Here is an 18,115-nt window from a genome sequence, read left to right as displayed (position 1 = left end):
CACGTGGGGTGGAGGGTGGGGAGGCCAGCGAAGCGAGTCAAACGAAGACTATTTTTCTCGGTCCCCATCCCCTACCCCGTCAAGTCTCCCGTTTCGCGCTCTCGTCCAGTTCTCGCGATTCTATCTGCGCGTTTAACTATCGAATAACAAATGCGAGAAAATAGAGGGCTATGAGCAGTCTACATTGTGCTTTGCTCAAAAGCCATTTGTTTTTGACAGACGAAGTCTGACGGAAACGAGAGGGATTCTACAGGTGGAGAGTTGGTTGAATAGTTTTTAATCTTGAAAATTACCGAGCTTTTGATAATTGCAATGGATACGTCACTGAAAGAAGACTGTATTTCTTCATGGTCATCTCTTTTTAATAATGTACTCCAACGCAATGCTTCATACAATTCAACTATTTCATAGGTAGACGTAGTTTTGGTCTTGCCTAGTTCGTAGGCGTCGGTATTTGGCCGCGGCCAATCCAGTAAGTTTGTGTTGCGTGGTCCGTGTGGTGTTCATCATGGATACGTCACCGAAATGAATTGACAGTGAGGGCCTGGTAGAAAGCCGTACATGTGCTTGGCAAGTTCCCCCACCCTGTCTTCAAGTGTCTCGTAGAAGGAGAGAGATTACAACAATCAAATTGTTTCTAGTACTTACTGGTATAATTATTTAGAACCACGATGGATTGCGCCAACCAAGACGCAGTTACAGTTTCAGATTTTGTTGAAGCTCGAACTACATGCACTGCGCAGAAACAGCAGAAAAGATAAGAAACGGAAAACTTTACTTCTCTGAAAACGATAATAACGTCGCTATTTATTAATTTTTTTACGTTAAAAGAGCACTTGAGCATAGCAATATCTTCGTCCAGTGTGTATTCCCTGTGATAAAGAGCTAGCAACACGTACTCTACAAATGTCACGACAAACTCGGTTGATAAAAATTACACTGAACGTTGGTCGTGGTATTAGTAGAGAATAGCAGTTACTCGCTGCTTTCCCAATGAAATATCCATCTCTCGACTGTCAATGTCCATCAAAAGCAGGCGTTTCATTTCGCCGGTTATGTGACAAAAACACACCGTCCTCTTGAGCTAGAAGAGATTGGATACGAGCAAAGAGGCGCATGCGGGATGCGATGTAAAGGAAAGACTGCTGATCGAATCGGATCACATTAACATGCATCACATCCCGCATGCAGCTAGCCTATGAACGTGATCCCGATTGGGGTATAGGGAATGGTACTGTGCGAAACAAGAAATAGGCGAGTGTAGCGAACCGTTCCTGGTATACAGCGGGCTGAACTTGGTCTGTTCACAAGCTAGCTGCTGCTCTTCTCTCGCATTCAATCCCCTTTTGACCTAAACTCAGAGGCTAAAGTTGACTGTAGTTTGATTCAGATTAATGCCATGGCAATGATCCTTTTTCGCTTGTGGCAGATCCGCTTGCACCAATATCCTGTCAGTTCTCTGATAACCCTTTGATCTGTGCCATAATGCTGTAGCATACTCCAATTGCCTCTGGTCAGGATAGCGAACAAGTGATGAGGATAATGACAATGACGATCATCCTAATGCTCAAAGGCTCAATTCTTCTTGCTGAGAGCACGCATTTTTTTCCTCAGTTAGGTCCGAGAATGTAGTTGTTGATTAAAACAGTATCTCCTATAGTTGACCGCTTACTTTATTCTCATCAGCTGTATACCTGGCAGTGTACTGATATTATTAGGAGGAAATCGATGTTGGTTAAAATTATTCAGTCGGTCTCGATCGGTCGATCGGTCACTTAGTTAATAAACCAGTCAGTCAGTCAGTCAGTTAGTCAATAAGCCAGTCAGTCAATCAGTCGTCGAGTAAGTAAGTTTATCAGTTAAGCAATCAATTTGTTTCGTAACTTCATCAGTCAGTCAGTCAGTCAGTCAGTCAGTCAGTCAGTAAGTCAGTTACTTAATAAAGCAGTCAGTCAATCAGTTAATGAACCAGTCAGTCGTCGAGTAAGTAAGTTTATCAGTTAAGCAGTCAATTTGTTTCGTAACTTCATCAGTCAGTCAGTCAGTCAGTCGGTCGGTCGGTCGGTCAGTCGGTCGGTCAGCAGTCAGTCTGTCAGTTAGATAGTAAGCTGGTCAAAGTCAGTCAGTCAGCTAGATAGTAAGCTGGTCACAGTCAGTCAGTCAGTCAGTCAGTCAGTCGGTCGGTCAGTCGGTCAGTCAGTCAGTCAGACAGTCAGTCAGCAGTCAGTCAGTTAGATAGTAAGCCGGTCACAGTTAGTCAGTAAGTCAGTCAGTCAGTCAGTCAGTCAGTCAGTCACTCGATCAATAAGTCAATAAGTCCGTCAGTCAGTTAGTCAGTTAGTCAGTTAGTCAGTTAGTCAGTCAGTCTATCGATCAGTCTGTCTGTTTATGAGCTACTAAGCCAGTAAATGAGAAGATATTCTAAATAGTCAATCAAACGGGCAATGAGTCATTAACGGTAATTCAGTCAGCAGAAACTCAGTCAGTCAGTCAGACAGACGAACAGACAGTCTGTCAGACTGACAGTTAATTAGTTGGTCAGTCTGAGTAAGTCAGTCAATCGGTTTATTTGACTAAAGGTCGGTTTGCAGCTTAATCAGTCAGTCAGTCAGTCAGTGTTCCAGTAAGTCAATTGAGCGATAAAGCAGTCAGCTTGACTAAACGCCGTCTCGTAACTTCGTGAGTCAGTCAGTCAGTGAGTCAGTGAGCTAGTCAGTAAATCACTCTGTCTGTCTGTGAGCCGTGACTAAGTGAGTAAATAAGTAAATATCCTGTTAAGACAATCAAACGTTTGTCTGTCCATCGGTCTGTCCGTCAGACAGTCAGTCAATCAATCAGTCAGTCAGTCCATTAGTGAGTTTATCAGTCAGTCAGTCGGTCAGTCCATCAGTCCGTGAGACAAACAGTTGGACAAACAGTCTGTAAGTCAGTCGTTCAGTCTGTGAGTCAGCCAATAAGATAGTAAATGGGTGAATAGTCAGTCAGTTACAAATCCAGTAGTCAGCAGCAGTCAATCAAACGGTCAGCAAGTTAATAATGGTTGTCGGAAATCCAAATTTAACGGATACCGTTGGAAGTGATCATGTAATTTTATCGGTCAGTCAGTCAGTTAGTTGGTCTGCAAATCATTAATTGAGCTAATTTGTCTGTAAGGCATTAAGTTAATGAGTGACTCAGTCAATCAACCAATCAATCAATCAATCAATCAATCAATCAACCAATCAATGAATCCATCAGTCGGTCAGTCAGTCAGTCAGTCAGTCAATCAGGCAATCAATCAGTCAATCAATTAGTCATTCATTCATTCATTCATTCATTCATTCATTCATTCATTCATTCAGTCAGTCAGTCAGTCTGTCAGTCAGTCGGTCAGTCAGTCTGTCAGAGTCAACCAATCAGTCTGTCAGTCTGTTAGTCTGTCAGTCTGTCAGTCTGTCAGTCTGTCAGTCTGTCAGTCTGTCAGTCTGTCAGTCGGTCAGTCGGTCAGTCAGTCAGTGTTTGAGTAAGTCAACTGATCGGTAAAGCAGTCAATCAGTACGTTTTTTCCCAGTCAGTCAGTACCTTTGTGAACAAGTCAGCAAGTACTGAAGCCAGCCCCGTGTTTGGTCTGTAAGTCTACCTTCAAGCCTGTAAGTCATTGACTAAGAATATACTTTGTGAGCCACCTAGTCACGGAGAAAGGAAGCGCTTATTACTGTTAGTCTGTTAGTCATCAGTCAGCCTGTACGTTACATACTAGAGCAAGCAAATATGTAAATCAGCCAGAATCTCGCAAGTCAGTTTGTCAGTGTTGTAATCAGCTTGTTGGTTGTAAGGGTAAGATGCAAGTTCCATAAGTCAACTACGAGTGAGGTTTTGCCTTGTTTTATTGCTTTATGCTGGTTCTTTGCCGTGTCACATGCATTGTTAGTCTGTATGCTTGTACTAGGTGTACAAAGCTCATGCTTAAACTTGATATACGCAATGAAAAATAAATTGTTAGTCTGTTAAATGATAAAAAATGCTAATAAATATCGGAATACACCGTCATGCGTTGATAAAACATATATACGCCCGTGAGAAAGTGAGTAATTTTTCGTCGTTTTAAGCACAAACACCCTTTTCATTTAAAACACAAACTGCTTCGGCTTGCGAGATAAAGTCTATCCCATGCACAAGGCCTTTCGACTAAAATTTTCGTGACGTTGTTTACCAGCTCAGTTACCAGCCCATTCGAATGTTCGTTTGTCAACTTAAATGTTCCGTTATGTTAACTCGCTTGCACGCTATGCCATCAGGTGTATTTTATTTGTCATTACGTTTATCTCGTTTGTCATCAAGTTTACCTGTTTGTCGTCACGCTCATTTTGTTTGTCAACAGGTTTGTATTCATATGTATCTTGTTTGACATCAGTTCAAACAAGATACATATGAGGCAGTGTGGCCAAGTGGTTTAGGGCGCTGGTGTTGTAAACTGGGGGCCCCGAGTTCAAGGTCTCCACCCTGTCACTAGCGGGATTTGTTTCTCGGTAGTCCCGAGTTCAAATCCTCGGTCACGCTTTGTAAATAGCCAACTGGTCTGCCTCCTGCCAGTTGGGATTTTTAACTATGTTTCGTTTGTATGAAAAATTTGTTTCCTTTGTTTCAGTGGCATGCCTGTAAACTACCTAAGCTTAGTGCTGGAATAGCTAAGTGCTTGACCTCTATAAATAAGATTTACATTTACATTAGATTTATCCAGTTTGTGTTCAGGTGCACCTTTAACAGATGTATCTTGGTAGTCAACCGGTTGATCCTGTTTGCCGTCGGGTGTATCTTGTTAGTTAGCATGTTTATCCTGTTTGTCACTAGCGTTCGTCTGTCAAGAGTCATTATGTTTAGGTTGATTGTGTACCTTGTTTGTCTTCAAGATTATCCTGTTTGTCATCATGTTACCAGATGAAGCTTGTTTTCATTGGGTGTATCCTACCCTTTGATATCAGGTGAAGCTTGTTCCTCATTATATTTATCCTTTCTGCTATCAGATTTGTCTTATCTGTCACCAGATATATCCTGTTTGTCATCCTGTTGATTGTGTTTCTTGTCATGGTGTACCCGGTTTGTGATCAAGTGTATCTTGTCTGTCAACAGGTTTATCCTCTGTGTGATCAGGTTTACCTTGTTTGACCTCAGGCTGATCCTGTTTTAATCAGCTTCTTTTTGTAATTACGTTTGTTTTGATTGCCATTACTTTTGTTTGTTCTCAGGTTTATTGTGTTTGTCATCTGGTTTATCCAACTTTTTTTCTCGATCATCACATCTTTCCTGCTTGGCATCACAATTGTCTCGCTTTTATTAGGTTGCTTTTTTCAGCAAGCTTAGTTTTGGTCGTTGTTAGTTTTATTCTGTCTGTCATCAGGTTAATTTTGTTTGTTGTCAGGTTTATCCTGCTTGTCATCAGGGTTGTCTTGTTTGTCATCGAGTTATCAAGCGTACCTTGTTTACCCGGCTTTCTGTCGTCGCCATGTTTGTCTTGTTTGTCCCCAAATGTATCATGTTTGTCTTGTTTCTTGTCAAGTAGTGTACCTGGTATCTCGTTAACGTTAGTCACCAAGTTAATCGTGTTTGTCATCGGTTTATCTTGTTTTTCATTAGTTGTATTCATTTTCTTGTCAGCTGTATCTTATTTGTCAACAGGTTTTTCCTCTTTGTCATCAGGTTTACTTTATACGTCACTACGTAATTTGTTTGTCACCAGGTTAATCCTCTTTGAAACCAGTTCTGTCCTGTTTGGCATCAGTTTATCTTGTTTGTCATGTCGTGTTTTGAACCCGGTTAAAGTTTCATATCAGTTAAGTATTGTTCGGTAAAATGTATATACGGTGCTTAATAACTGTATAGCTGTCTTCAATACTCAGTTTGTCGCCTGATCATAACAATAATCATTAAAATAACAAAACTGTATTGTTATATTCTTATTGTCAGTATTTTAAACATAGCAAGATTCTTGGTGGAGAGCAGCTCGGAGTCGTTTACAGTCAATCTTAAAGATCTATGTTAGAGTCTGGCGCGTCATCAGATTGCTTATCAGACTCATCTTAGTTGCGTCATTTTTGAATTGTAATTAGGTTGAACTTTTGTCGAGCTTGGAACAGAGGTTTTCTGATGGCTGTCGCGATATCAATGCCAAAGTAATCTTATCTTATTGGTGATTGGTCCGCTGCAGTAACGGCCCAATCATAATTCGTAATAAAAACCTCTTTGCCCTGAGTACCAAGAACGGAGAGAAGAACAACACACATTACCTACCTCACGAACTATTCAGAAAACAAGAAGTTTGTTTTCAGGTTATGCTTGGTTAGACCAAAAAGTTGCAAGTAAACAATGCCAACAAATTTGCAATCAAGGATTGCCGACACTACTGTACCATGTTTGTGTTTGCTTTGCATCATTTTGTATTGTTTATTAGTGTTTGACTGCATTAGTTCAGTAGCCACTGAGTCAAATGTCACGTACGTTAAGCAAAGTTTACAACTTAGGCATCAGGTTAGTCGTCTCAGTCACACTCAACATCGTATCTTTTTGTTGCCAGTCGTTCAAATAATTTGTCTGTCCTTTGTACATCTTCATTTGTCAGTCATTTTCTGTTTGTAAAACATGTTTTCTGGGTAAAAAGGTCACTCGCGTTTATTGTAACGTCTCCCCAGTCTTGGAAAGTCGACGTCATACAAGCAACTTACGTTCGATCAACGTTTTCTGTCTGTTATTTTGCTCGGTTATAGTTGTCTCGACTGGTACATCGTAAGTAGGTTATAAAAATTGAGCAACAAGACAGATTCTTTTTGTTGGAATTTTGAACTTTACCTTTTACCGCAAAGGTGAGGGCGTGTGAAACACTTTCTTGTTCTGTGAGAACTGTGCCGAAGGTTGAAGTCAAGCAGAAATCTTCACATCGTGGTCGGGGTCAATTTAACCTCTCTATATATCCTTCAGTGGTTCGTTGCCTCGTGGAATTAAACTCAGCCATGTGACCATCACATGACTTCGTGGAATGCAATCGTCAGTCACGCGATCTACACGTGCTTTCCATGTGGCTAGTTAGTGGCGAAGAAGGAATCGTCAGTCACGCGGTCTTGACGTGCTTTCCACGTGGCTGGCTAGTGGCGAAGAACTGAAATCGTCAGTCACGCGGTCTTCACGTGCTTTCTACGTGGCTGGCTAGTGGCGAAGAACTGGAATCGTCAGTCACGCGGTCTTCACGTGCTCTTCCACGTTGCTGGCTATTGGCGAAGAAGCATCTGCTGAAGTCCTAAACTAATTTACCAATAACGACTTTGCTTTTTAGTAGGCACTGAATGAAGATTAAAACACTTTTCTCAATTGTTTATAAGTAGTCTTTCATCGAATAGCCAAACATCTCAAAATCGTGCGTATACTTGTTGTATAGTTGTTCTTTCGCTTGTGGAGACAGCGATTTGAAATACTCCTTTGCTATGACTTTTGTGGGAAGCCGGTACCGCGAACTCTTGTTCTGTGGAAACTGCACGTCCTCGCTCACTTGAAGAATGCGGAGCAGTTGGTCAGCTTCTGTGTATAAATTCTCAAACTTTCCTATAAAATCATAGTATATTAAGCAAGGGTGACATAACATGTCGTAAAGTTTCCAATGCCAGTCCATAAGATCTGGCTCAGAATTGTTAATAAACTCCACGAACTCTGAGAAACTCACACCTTCTCCTGTCTCTAAGGACTTAACGTCCGGGTTATGGCGGTATTTTCTTATAATGCGCCTTCCGTACATCTCTTTGAAGAGCGTCAAATTATACGAGTCTATAAACTTGTTTCTGTACGCTGATACAAGTCGCTCAAACGGGTGTCGCACGAACAGAAACTTGTAATAAGTGCTAAGTCTGTGTACGATCTCTTCGGGAGAGTACTGGCTCAAGTAACGAAAATATCCCAAACTACGATTGTGTACGTCTGCGGTCTTGATGTTCCACGGGTCAGCAGCGTCACCGTTCATAACCATGAGCACTCGTTTCCAGTTCGAGCATGCTACCTTGGGAATGTAACAGTACAACAGTTTATGGCGGTCACTTACTATAATGTTCCTGAAGTAATAAGCGGGGATTTCATTGCTTGTGTGTGGGGGTAAAAGCTCTTTTGGGTCTCGTTTATGGCAGTAGTCAATAAGATTCTTTTTCCGTAGCTCTTGTGTCTCGTCATCGCTCTGGAAGAAAAATGGAGACGGAAAATGAGATGAAGCCAAGTTTTAGGTAAGAACTGGTTCATGCTTAGCGCGCGTCTGAAAGGTTATGGATGTACGAGCGAATTTGGATCGGAGAGTACGAATGAAACTTAAGAGGCGTAACCGAGAGCGAATCCAACTTCTCTCATGCGCTCCAAACTTTCCACTCGCATCCATAATTCGACAGACGCACAGATAAAAGTATAAACAATTATTTTTTAAGACAATATAAGTCTTCGCCTTAACTATCAGAAAGACTTTGATCGATGGCTTTTTTTTTTCTAAAACTCCCGTCTTTTAGGTTGATAAAATAAAGATCAGGGTTTCCTTTACTGATTTCTTTAGTTTTTATAAGTCGCGAGAAGAAAGTAAAAAAAAAAAGCGAGCGCGTAGAATCCGAGAAAAAGAGGGCAAATTGGAATAATCGTAGTCTAATAGAATTGCCAGAATTTTATTGAGCGAAGTTTATTTTTCTCGAACACTAAGGATAATATGGTTACGTCATTCCTCGAGACTCTTAGGAGAATCTGTTGTTGATCATTTTAAAAGAGTCAGATATTTTTCCGGTAAACGACTTAAATTTTATAGCACACAGACATTAAAATCTCAAACGCATGAGAAGATAAGTTTTAAGCGTCGATAGGTAATATGACTGCAGAACCAGACTGGAATCATTAATCCGAGTCGTGTTGAGACAAAAAAAAAATCAGCCTCGCTGAACAGCGAATATGAAGTTTAGCTAAAACGGGCGTGTGTGATACCCGTTTCAAAATTACAAATGGTAGCTGATTTAATTTCACGAAATAAGAATACAAGGGAATTACAGGAGAGAGTTTTAATTTGATACATTGTGAGATACACGGAAACATACCTTCCAAATATTTTCCGAGAAACTGTATGCATTGTGGCGCTTGAAATTATTTCCTGCAAAAATGTGCAATTCACATGATTTTAAAAGTTGTTCAGTGGCAAGAGAGTGTATATAAAGACATAATATTTGTAGATTATTTTTGTTTCTCTGTTGTGTTTACCTGCGAAGTTGTCTCCGTTTGGTCTGTAAAATGCTTCCCAGACAAGCAAAGCGAATAAACCGAGTAGTGAGCCCAGACGAAACAAAAACAACCTCACCATCTGAAGGACAGTACTAAAGGAGCCCGAACACAAAAAGGCTGTGTTAGCATGAATTCGTAGCACTGCACGGCAGAGGTCAGACGAGAAATCCAGGCATGGAGGAGACTGTTTCAGTGTCTTAGCAAAGCAGTGACCCTTTTTGTCGACTTCAACGAGCACACGGAACACCATTACGAAAGACTTGTGGTATGGAGATCTTAACGCGGTGGTAATCAAGCGCGTAGGCTACAAGGCACACTAGTGCTTGCCCGCTGATGCAGATGATTTCAAAACAAGAGACACCATTTCCCGCCAGTCTAAATAAACAGATTCACAGAGCGTGAGCTTAACACCTGTCGAGTCGTTGTTGTGATGCATTGAACCAAATGGTTTTCATTAGAGCGAGATATTTGTGAGCTAAAAGATGCCGCGAGCTTTTCGTATGACTAATGATTTTTCCGCGTTGAAGTCATGACCCGTGTAGACACACTCTTAAGCAGTGAAGAAAACGCTCGACGCAGTGAATTTTCGAAAAGAAACTCTTTAAAACCTGACCATCGTTCTCCACCGCGCTTCGCTAAAATATAAATCATGTTGATTTGCGTAAAAGTTAAGATAGACAAAACAAACTGACCCGTGACGCAAAATAACGGCGTTTATAGAAAGGAAAATACAATTGCGATTGGCAAGGTGAGGTAATCCCCTTCTGATAAATATTTGAAAACAAAAGCTTGCAAATTTAAGGATATTCAAAAACGATAATCCTGGGTAACTTAAAAACAAGTTCGACGGACGGCGCTTAAAATAAGATAACAAAACATAGGCCTTATAAAGTCGATACTTTTAAAAATAATTCAGGGAAACAATATTGAATATTTTTTTTGGAACTTCTCTGCCTCGATTTAGATACTTAGTTCCTATGGTAACAAGTAAACAAGTTATTTTTGTTGTGTAACATCAAATTAAGTACTCGCACTTTTGCGGCGGCAAAGTGCCGGTTGTGGAGGGAACTGGGAAAACCGCAAATAGTACCCGGAAGAAAATTCCCTCGGAGCAAGGAGATCATTAAGCAACTTTATTGGCGTATGACATTACACCGCGTTGAGGGCGAGGTTTTAAGGATGGTAAAATGTTTCGAGAAGTGCGCCTTCAAAACTAAAAGGCTAGGACAATCCCTCTATCGAAAGTTGTGCGCGGCAAGAGTTGAAACCTCATTTCATTTAGATCTCAGTGACACTGTAAACAATTTCTTCCGACTTATTAGCAGAGCTTGCGGGACCAATTATGCAAGCGAACAAGGCTAAGTTAGACCTAGTTTGTCTGTAAAGTGACGTTACAATGAGCATCAGTCAACACCAACAAGTGGTGGATAAAATGAAGAAGTCCAAAGGAATTTTGGTTGTGACGTTTGAGTATTTCTGATCAGTATGTTAAGGGTCAATAGCTGTTGTCATTCTCAGTTCGCACACCTGTTCTTGTAACTTGTGCTATCATTTTGGAGTTATGGTGCTGTTGCTCCAGTTTGTCTTGTCACAAGTCCTCCCTAGCGCCTCTGTCGTTTCCCTGTTCCCATGGTAGCCTGAAAGGATGTCTACGTTCAGACTGTCATCCCTTGGGTGGGTTTTCTCGCGCAGCTTCCGCGCAATTTTTGTTTCTTCTTTAGCATATGCCTTTATCCTTGGTATTTTATCCTGTCTTAACGCTCAAGGGCTGGCAGCTTTTGGATATTTTATTTAAGCACTCTATTCTGTCAATTACCTAGGCAGAGATTTTACAAGGGTAAAGCTCTTCACAGCCTAAAGCCGAGGTAACCTTCACCTTGGCCTGAATTACAATATGGAGAGCTTAAGTACAGACATTTTTGGCTGAGCCACGGACGTCAACCGGAGGTCGAAATTTTTCCTCTTCGACGCGTATTACTCCCTTTTCATTGAAAATGTCAAGTTGTAAATGTTCAAATGAAAGCTTTGTAATTCATTGGTCGGGCATGAAAACGTGCTAAAAGCAAGAACATAAACTTCCGGTTGACGTCTGTGGCTCAAAAACGTCTGTGCTTAAGCTCTTCTGTCTTAACAGCCTAACCCACTTCATTGTCGCCTTTCCGTGAAGCCCTTCGTTTCAATTTTCTAGGATTTGCTAGTTTCAGTTTAAGGCTTTGCTTTCGGGTATTGGCAATTGCTTCGGGTCTTCAGGCCATATTTAACATTGAACTTCTCTGCGCAGAACATTTCTCCATCTCTTATTCAATGAGCGTGAAAGGACTGTCGCCTGGGATAGTATGCTTTAACTTACGACTGCGGAATGACTTCTGGTTCTAGACTGTTCACTAAGACAGTTTTTCGCAACACACCTCTTTAATATTTTTTTTTGAGTAAGTAATTAGCATATAACGACATTGATACTAATATATGGGTATTTTGAAGATTTTGAAAATGTTAAGGGTTTGGATTGGGAGATTCGTTTCTACCATAAAGATATTTGGGTGTTGAATTCTTTCATTTACACCTCCCTACTCCTTCTGACTAGTCACCCTTTCCCCCCCCCCCTGGACACAAACATGCCAAAACTAGGATTCAAAAACAAAGTCAAAATTAATCTGCAGTCTCGCTTAATTTTGAGTTGATTAAGAAAATACCTTTTCCGGTCATTGGTTTAGTAATTGGCTAAATAATACTTTAGTTTTCTAATTTTATACATGGCCTGACGATTGCCTCCAATGCCTCAATATAAGTAACGTCACTGAAAGCGTCAAACAAATGTCATTCGTATATTGGAAATAGTGCTGTAATAATAAGTCACAGAATTAGCAATTTGTCATGAAAGAGATATGCGGATAGCTGGGTAGAAATATTTTGAAATATTCGCAAATGTTTATTTCAAGGAAACAAAATCAACAACAGTCTTTTGATTGGGAAAGCGACAATCTGGCGACCCGACAAAGGAACAGCGAAAACCAGGGATTTTTTGAACACGAAAATTAATTGACAAGTTTCAACTTAATCGAAGTCGTGATATCAAGGAATTCAAGATTTACTAGCTACAGGGAGAGATTTGTTGCAAGGCATGCGGTAAGTACAGAATTCTAACTATGCTAACCCTGCGATTTTTGGGAAGCAGTTTTCCGTTGTGGTTAGGAGCGAAAATTTGTATTGGCTTGCACGAAGTGAGTAGCCAGGTCGACCGCAGACAGGTCGGAAGTGATATCGAGCCGACACTATGTTCTGTTTTCATATACCTTCCTCTAAAGTAATGCCGCAAATTTGATTCCTTTTCTGTTCCTCTTCTTTCCAATTCTTATTCTCACTGTCTATACTCTTATTCACTGTGTCTATAGCCTCAACAAGAAATTCAACAATAATTTAAGACAAGGTGAATTCCCCCCATGTCATACTGAACATTTTATACAGAGTGTAGCCCTTCTGTAACAGTTTGGCAAACTTTGCACTTTTTTACATAACAGTTATCTTACCTGTTTGTAAAGGGGGTGCAGAACAGAAATTTGCTCGTTTTTAACAAATACCATGCGTGAGTCAGTGCTTGCTAAAAGCTAAGAATCTTTGTTGTACTCAGTGTGGAGCCAATGTTCGTTTTGTTCCTTCACTCAAAGTTGTTTATCATTGTTGGCTAAAAAGTCTGCCGTAGGAGTTCAAATGGCTACACCGTCGTTCTATATTTACAGCTCAAACAACCTCATTAACGGATTAAACAATCCTAGCTCTGACTTGCTATGCGAAACGGTAAGATAGCTATATTTTAACCTGATTTCCTTCGGTCTTTGGGATAAAACGTTTGCAGCTTACATTGACTAAAGCCGTCTTTGAACCTAGACGTAAGAAGGTGGAGAATTGACAAGTGAAAGGAAAACCGTTTTAAGAGAAATGAACCCAACAAAGTGCGTAAAGTGTTCCTTCACACGAAATTTACAACGGTTGTCATGTAAAATTTAAAAAGAAACAGGTTGAATCTCCAAGACGCTTTAAAACATTACATGATCTGACCTGATAGCCTTTGGATTTTAATCACTTTTAGTATTGCCTTGTGGCTGAATATATAACGGTCAACAGTAAAAGACAACGGGCTCTGCTTAACACACTTCAAGTTATCGAAGAAGGTTCTTGACCTCGCGATGGTGACAATAAAGTGGCAAGTGAAACTATTAAGCTGTGACATGCAACCTCAGTAAGAGTAGCTGTTATTTTTTTCTGACCTCTGTTTGTGAAACAGCACTTCAAGGTGTCTGGAATACCCTTATTGCATGTTTCCTATTCTTTTAACAGTTGTTTATTATCAAACTTAATCAACGTACTGGCGAGATAAGATATTGCCCGCCCCGCCTATTTGTAAGAGAAATTGATATGTTTTGGAAAAATATTTTCTTTGTTATCAAGGAAAAGTGTACAAGATTAGTGAGGTGAGAATAGCTGGGCTTAACGGGTTACTTGAAAGTATGAAAATCCAGATACTGTGCTAGTGACAGAAGATTAACTGCCAGATTCACACCATCCCGGCCTCCCGAAAGAACTTAAGTGCAGCAATTTTCCCCCCTTCTCCATCCTCTTTGTCGATCCATTTTATCACATGTAACACTCTTTAACTACAAGAAAACTAAGTTCAATATATTTGATCCCTCAGATAAGATAGGAATGAAAATATCACACAAATTAGCATTGTTAGTGGAACTCAGGGCTAGCTCCCGTCTTTTTTCTTCCAAAGAGTCGAAAAGAACAGAAAAAACAAGGCAAAACTGAGCCGGTAGGGCTAAATTTTCAACACACACCGTTGCTATTACCGACAAAAACAAAGCGATTTATTTGTTAAAATATGCGTACTAAATTCCCATATAAATGACATTAATTACACGAATAAAATGCCAACGATAAAAGATAACATAACATTTAAATAGTCACGGCTACACGGAGAGACGAACGAGGCGAAATGTTGCGTATGCTGCAGAGAAAAATAGTTGACAACGCAGCAATTTCGCGAAAACCACAATAACAAGCAGAATTTTCCTGCCGCCTAGTTTATTTGACAGGACGAGTCAGATGAAACGTGAACTACTTACTGCTCATCTATTTGATTTAACTGAAACAGGAACTCGAGTTACGTTTGTTAATTATAAAAACATATCTCCCTTAGAACAAAGTCCTAGAAAGTACATTGTAAAGGTTAGTAAAATGCATCAGAATATAATTGTGAAGAATTTTAATTATTACTGTGGTTTGGATAATTCTTATCAGTCGTCTGTGGTTGTTAAGGCAAATATCAACGCGAAAATCTCTCAAGTAACGGCATTGCCAAATGGCCCTTGCCTTCACGTAGATGAATAAGCGGTTCATTCAAAGCATGATAGAGAAAAAGAAAATAACATTATACGTACCTCCAGTATAAGTAAGTACTGGGTACACCTTGTATAAAAACTTCCTGTTATGTACTCATAACATAACTCGCCTTCTTTCGGATTAAGTTTGTTTCGTTTCAGTTGCTGTTTGTTTTAGTAAATGCCACTTTCCTATTTTCTCCAGGTTGTAGACGTGAAAACGGGTAGCATCATGTAATTAGTGGGCGAGAAACCCACTACAACGACGTTGCTGTTACACTTGACTGAAACAAAGTGACCACATGCTGCGACAAGACACCACAGGAAGAAACTCGCAAGAACCTTCATCTTGCCCACCCACGACATGGCAGAAGGAAATTAACTGTCATCAATTTGATGGGAATATCGTAAGCAAACCACGGCGACGACGGCAACGAGAACGTCACCAAACAAAAGGTTTAATGAGCGAAACCATGGTTATGCACGTGCGTTATAAATCTTTGTACATTTCGTGGTCGTCCTCTGCAAAACAACAACGTGAAATGACTAATTTTTGCGTATTTTGGAGAACGCAAACGAAGGCGGCTAATTTTTAGTATTATCATTTGGAATTAAACTCTAACATTACATATTTAGCTTGAGCAAGTTCTAAGACCAAGAGGCGCACAATTGTGGAATTCGAAGGTAAAATATAAATTCATTTATGACTAGGCGTTGTCTACAGGGTCGCCGTCGTCATTGCTTCAGCTCTCTATTATATTTACGGGGTTTAAAAGAAAACCACGACGGAAAGGGGAAGTCGCTAAACAAAAGATTAATGAGCAATGCAAGGCTGTGCGTGTGCGTTATAATTCTTGGTACATTTCTTGACCGTCCTCTGCAAAACAACAACAAGAAATGACTACTGAATTCTACGTTGTCTGGAGAACGCGAACAACGACGGATAATTTTTTTGAATTTTCTTTTCAAATTTATCGCTGTGTTCCTGATTTCGTTTGTGATAGTTTTGACATTGATAAACAAAGTAAATGACGTAGGAGTACCGCGAGATTCGTAAGTAAAGTATAAATTCATTTTTTCATCGACATTGTCCTCGGCTTCGCCGTCGTAGTTGCCCAATTAAACTCCCTCATGAGCGAAGCCACTGCTGCAGAAACAAAGAGAAAGATGGCGAGGCCGTGAGTTCTGAATAACCCGAGCGGACGATTCCCTTGTTGCGACTCAGTGAAGCGACTTGCAGCTAGTGTACTGATCATCGTGTTTCAGCCACTAGTTACTATGTTTCTATTGTAATGTAATTTGGGTACTTTGCTTAAAGCTTCCGTAATGAAAACTATCTCTAAACAAATTTATCAAGAATTCGCGAGCAACATTCGCAAACAGTCAATTCGTAATGCGCAAATTTAGTTTATGAATCAAGTTGCTTAGGAAGAACTTTTAAGTTCCATGTCCAAATCACTAAATAAGATTAAAAACATCTACATTAAAAGCTGCTAAAACTTATAAATCATTGCGGCGAAGGACAGACGTAATGTTGCCATTTTTATCACGCTGTAGATGCAAATCCGCGAACTAAGCCCATGAATTCGGCTCTTAGGCAAAAATATCTTATAATAGAACAAAAGTAACACTACCATGGATACAACTAAGCAATGAATTACTTTCCATTAGTGATATTTAATTAAGTATAAAACTTATTTTTATATCATATATGCTTCTGACAATAGCATGATAAATGACCTTTATTACATAAACATTTGTGGTCTATTGAAACTCGTAACCTAACTTCTTTAACATATTCTTAGGTTCTCCCTTGGTGTAGAGTTAAGGGACGTTTAGGAAATCCTTCTCGGCCCGTTGTTTTTTAATGTCTGTTGTATTACTTTGTGCAGTATATCGGTTAATAAAACCATTTGCAAAAGATATGAGGCAAATCGACCAAAACCGATTAATGTTCCATTAGTGATAATCTTGGATAAATTCCGCCCCCGGCAGCGCTCGTAAAATGTAACTGTTTCGTTGACAAATAGCTCAGGTACATTCCTCTACAGGAGTTGATTATCTTTGTGTGCTATTCTGCACGAAGTCTGACAACGAATTCATTCTTCGTTACCGAGAACGGTTTCTGAGACGGCCTGTTCTGCTAGAAGCACTAGCAGCAGAATTCGGGGACAACTTTTATACGTTGTCAGGGCCAACCGTTTTACTGGTTTACAAGACTGTTTTCTCTCTAGCAAAGACGATTGAGGTTCTGTAATGTTTCTTTTCATCTCTGCATGGATATCTTTGATTCTGTGCGTCACTGAAAGAGATAGAAGCCGGAGGTGCTTTGATTTGCTAAACACACATACTGTCCACATAACTCCATAAGTGCAAAAACGGGTATCCCTTGTGAAAAGAAAAAAAAACATATCATCCTTTGTTTTAGAACTATGGTTCTAAATTTAAAAACCATTAGATGCTAAATACCTCTTGTAGAGTCCCATTAAAACGATTGGTGATCACATCTTAAAGAATATCCAAAATAACTTTTCTTTGTAGATAATCGCTGTTGCGTAGTCACAAATAATACGATATTGTTTTAAACATGTCGTCAAACACGGAGATCAAAACCTAACGTTACCAGGATAACGACATGCTAGTATGCTATGTAAGTCCCAGAAAAGAAACAAAAGAAAAACAACATGATGACAAGCTCTTTTAAATAAAGCACTTGTTTCTCAGTGGACCTGTATTAAACACTACAAGATGCTTGCTAAATATCTCTGATTTATTATCTTAGTTTCTTTTACGTGTTTCTGGGACTTTCCAAAGGTCTTTATTACGAACAAACGTTACTAATAAAGCAATGAATTACTCACTCATTGATTCTAAAAAGACCCTGTACTTCTAAAACACGTTAAAGACGTAAATCTGCCAAAATTTGGGTCCGATATCTTTTTTGTACACGTGGGTGTGTCTTTAAGCAAGACTGATTCGAACAATTGCTTAGATAAGAGAGTTATCATCCGGTTTACGTAATAAACTATGGAATTTTCACTATATCGTTTTAAGAGCCAGTCTGGGAACATCACAGACAAAACTCTTCTTTTTGTGCAAATTGACCGCAGCGATAGTCCGTTTTTCACACTCGATGCGAAAAGCTCCACTTTCTTTCAGGTCGCAAGTATGCGAAAACAATTTAAATGGCGGTATTTTCACTGATTCTTATCCGTGTCCTAGCATACAGCTTCTAGACGCCAAGGCACTTCACATATGAAGTGTTTATATGCTAATGTTATATCGTCAGTGATCGCTTTTATGGCTGAGTCAGTCACCCGGCTCTTCTTGAGCGCCTGGCCGTGGTAGATGTTCCGCCGGCCACAAAAACAACACTTGAATCTAAGTTGGAAGGAGGGGCAATTCAAAGAGCAAAGCCTTTATCAGGTTTTTAGCGTCTTAAGTACGCATATTAGTCGACGCACACACCAAGAGTTTGA

The 18,115-nt window shown here is 39.9% G+C and overlaps 1 protein-coding gene and 1 long non-coding RNA gene across 2 annotated transcripts; one reads left to right on the top strand and one right to left on the bottom strand.

Moving 5' to 3' along the window:
- Positions 1 to 340: 340 nt before the first annotated feature.
- On the bottom strand, positions 341 to 10,046 carry LOC110063785 (carbohydrate sulfotransferase 11-like). The gene is made up of 3 exons (XM_020770782.2): positions 9,238 to 10,046; positions 9,078 to 9,130; positions 341 to 8,188 (listed from the first exon to the last, which is right to left on the bottom strand). Exons 1-3 carry the CDS (start codon positions 9,506 to 9,508, stop codon positions 7,343 to 7,345), a joined length of 1,170 nt encoding a protein of 389 aa, XP_020626441.1. The 5' UTR covers positions 9,509 to 10,046; the 3' UTR covers positions 341 to 7,342.
- Positions 10,047 to 12,057: 2,011 nt separating this feature from the next.
- On the top strand, positions 12,058 to 16,559 carry LOC149116253 (uncharacterized). Its single transcript, XR_016205361.1, has 2 exons — positions 12,058 to 12,384; positions 14,842 to 16,559. It is a non-coding gene; the product is annotated as an uncharacterized LOC149116253 (long non-coding RNA).
- The last annotated feature ends 1,556 nt before the right edge of the window (positions 16,560 to 18,115 follow it).

This window comes from Orbicella faveolata, unplaced genomic scaffold, assembly GCF_042242905.1.
Source record: "Orbicella faveolata isolate gen_17 unplaced genomic scaffold, um_ofav_v1 contig_12, whole genome shotgun sequence".
In the NCBI taxonomy this organism is placed as follows: Eukaryota; Metazoa; Cnidaria; class Anthozoa; order Scleractinia; family Merulinidae; genus Orbicella; species Orbicella faveolata.
Note: the sequence above shows the minus strand (reverse complement) of the source record. Positions and strands in the feature narration are given on the sequence as shown.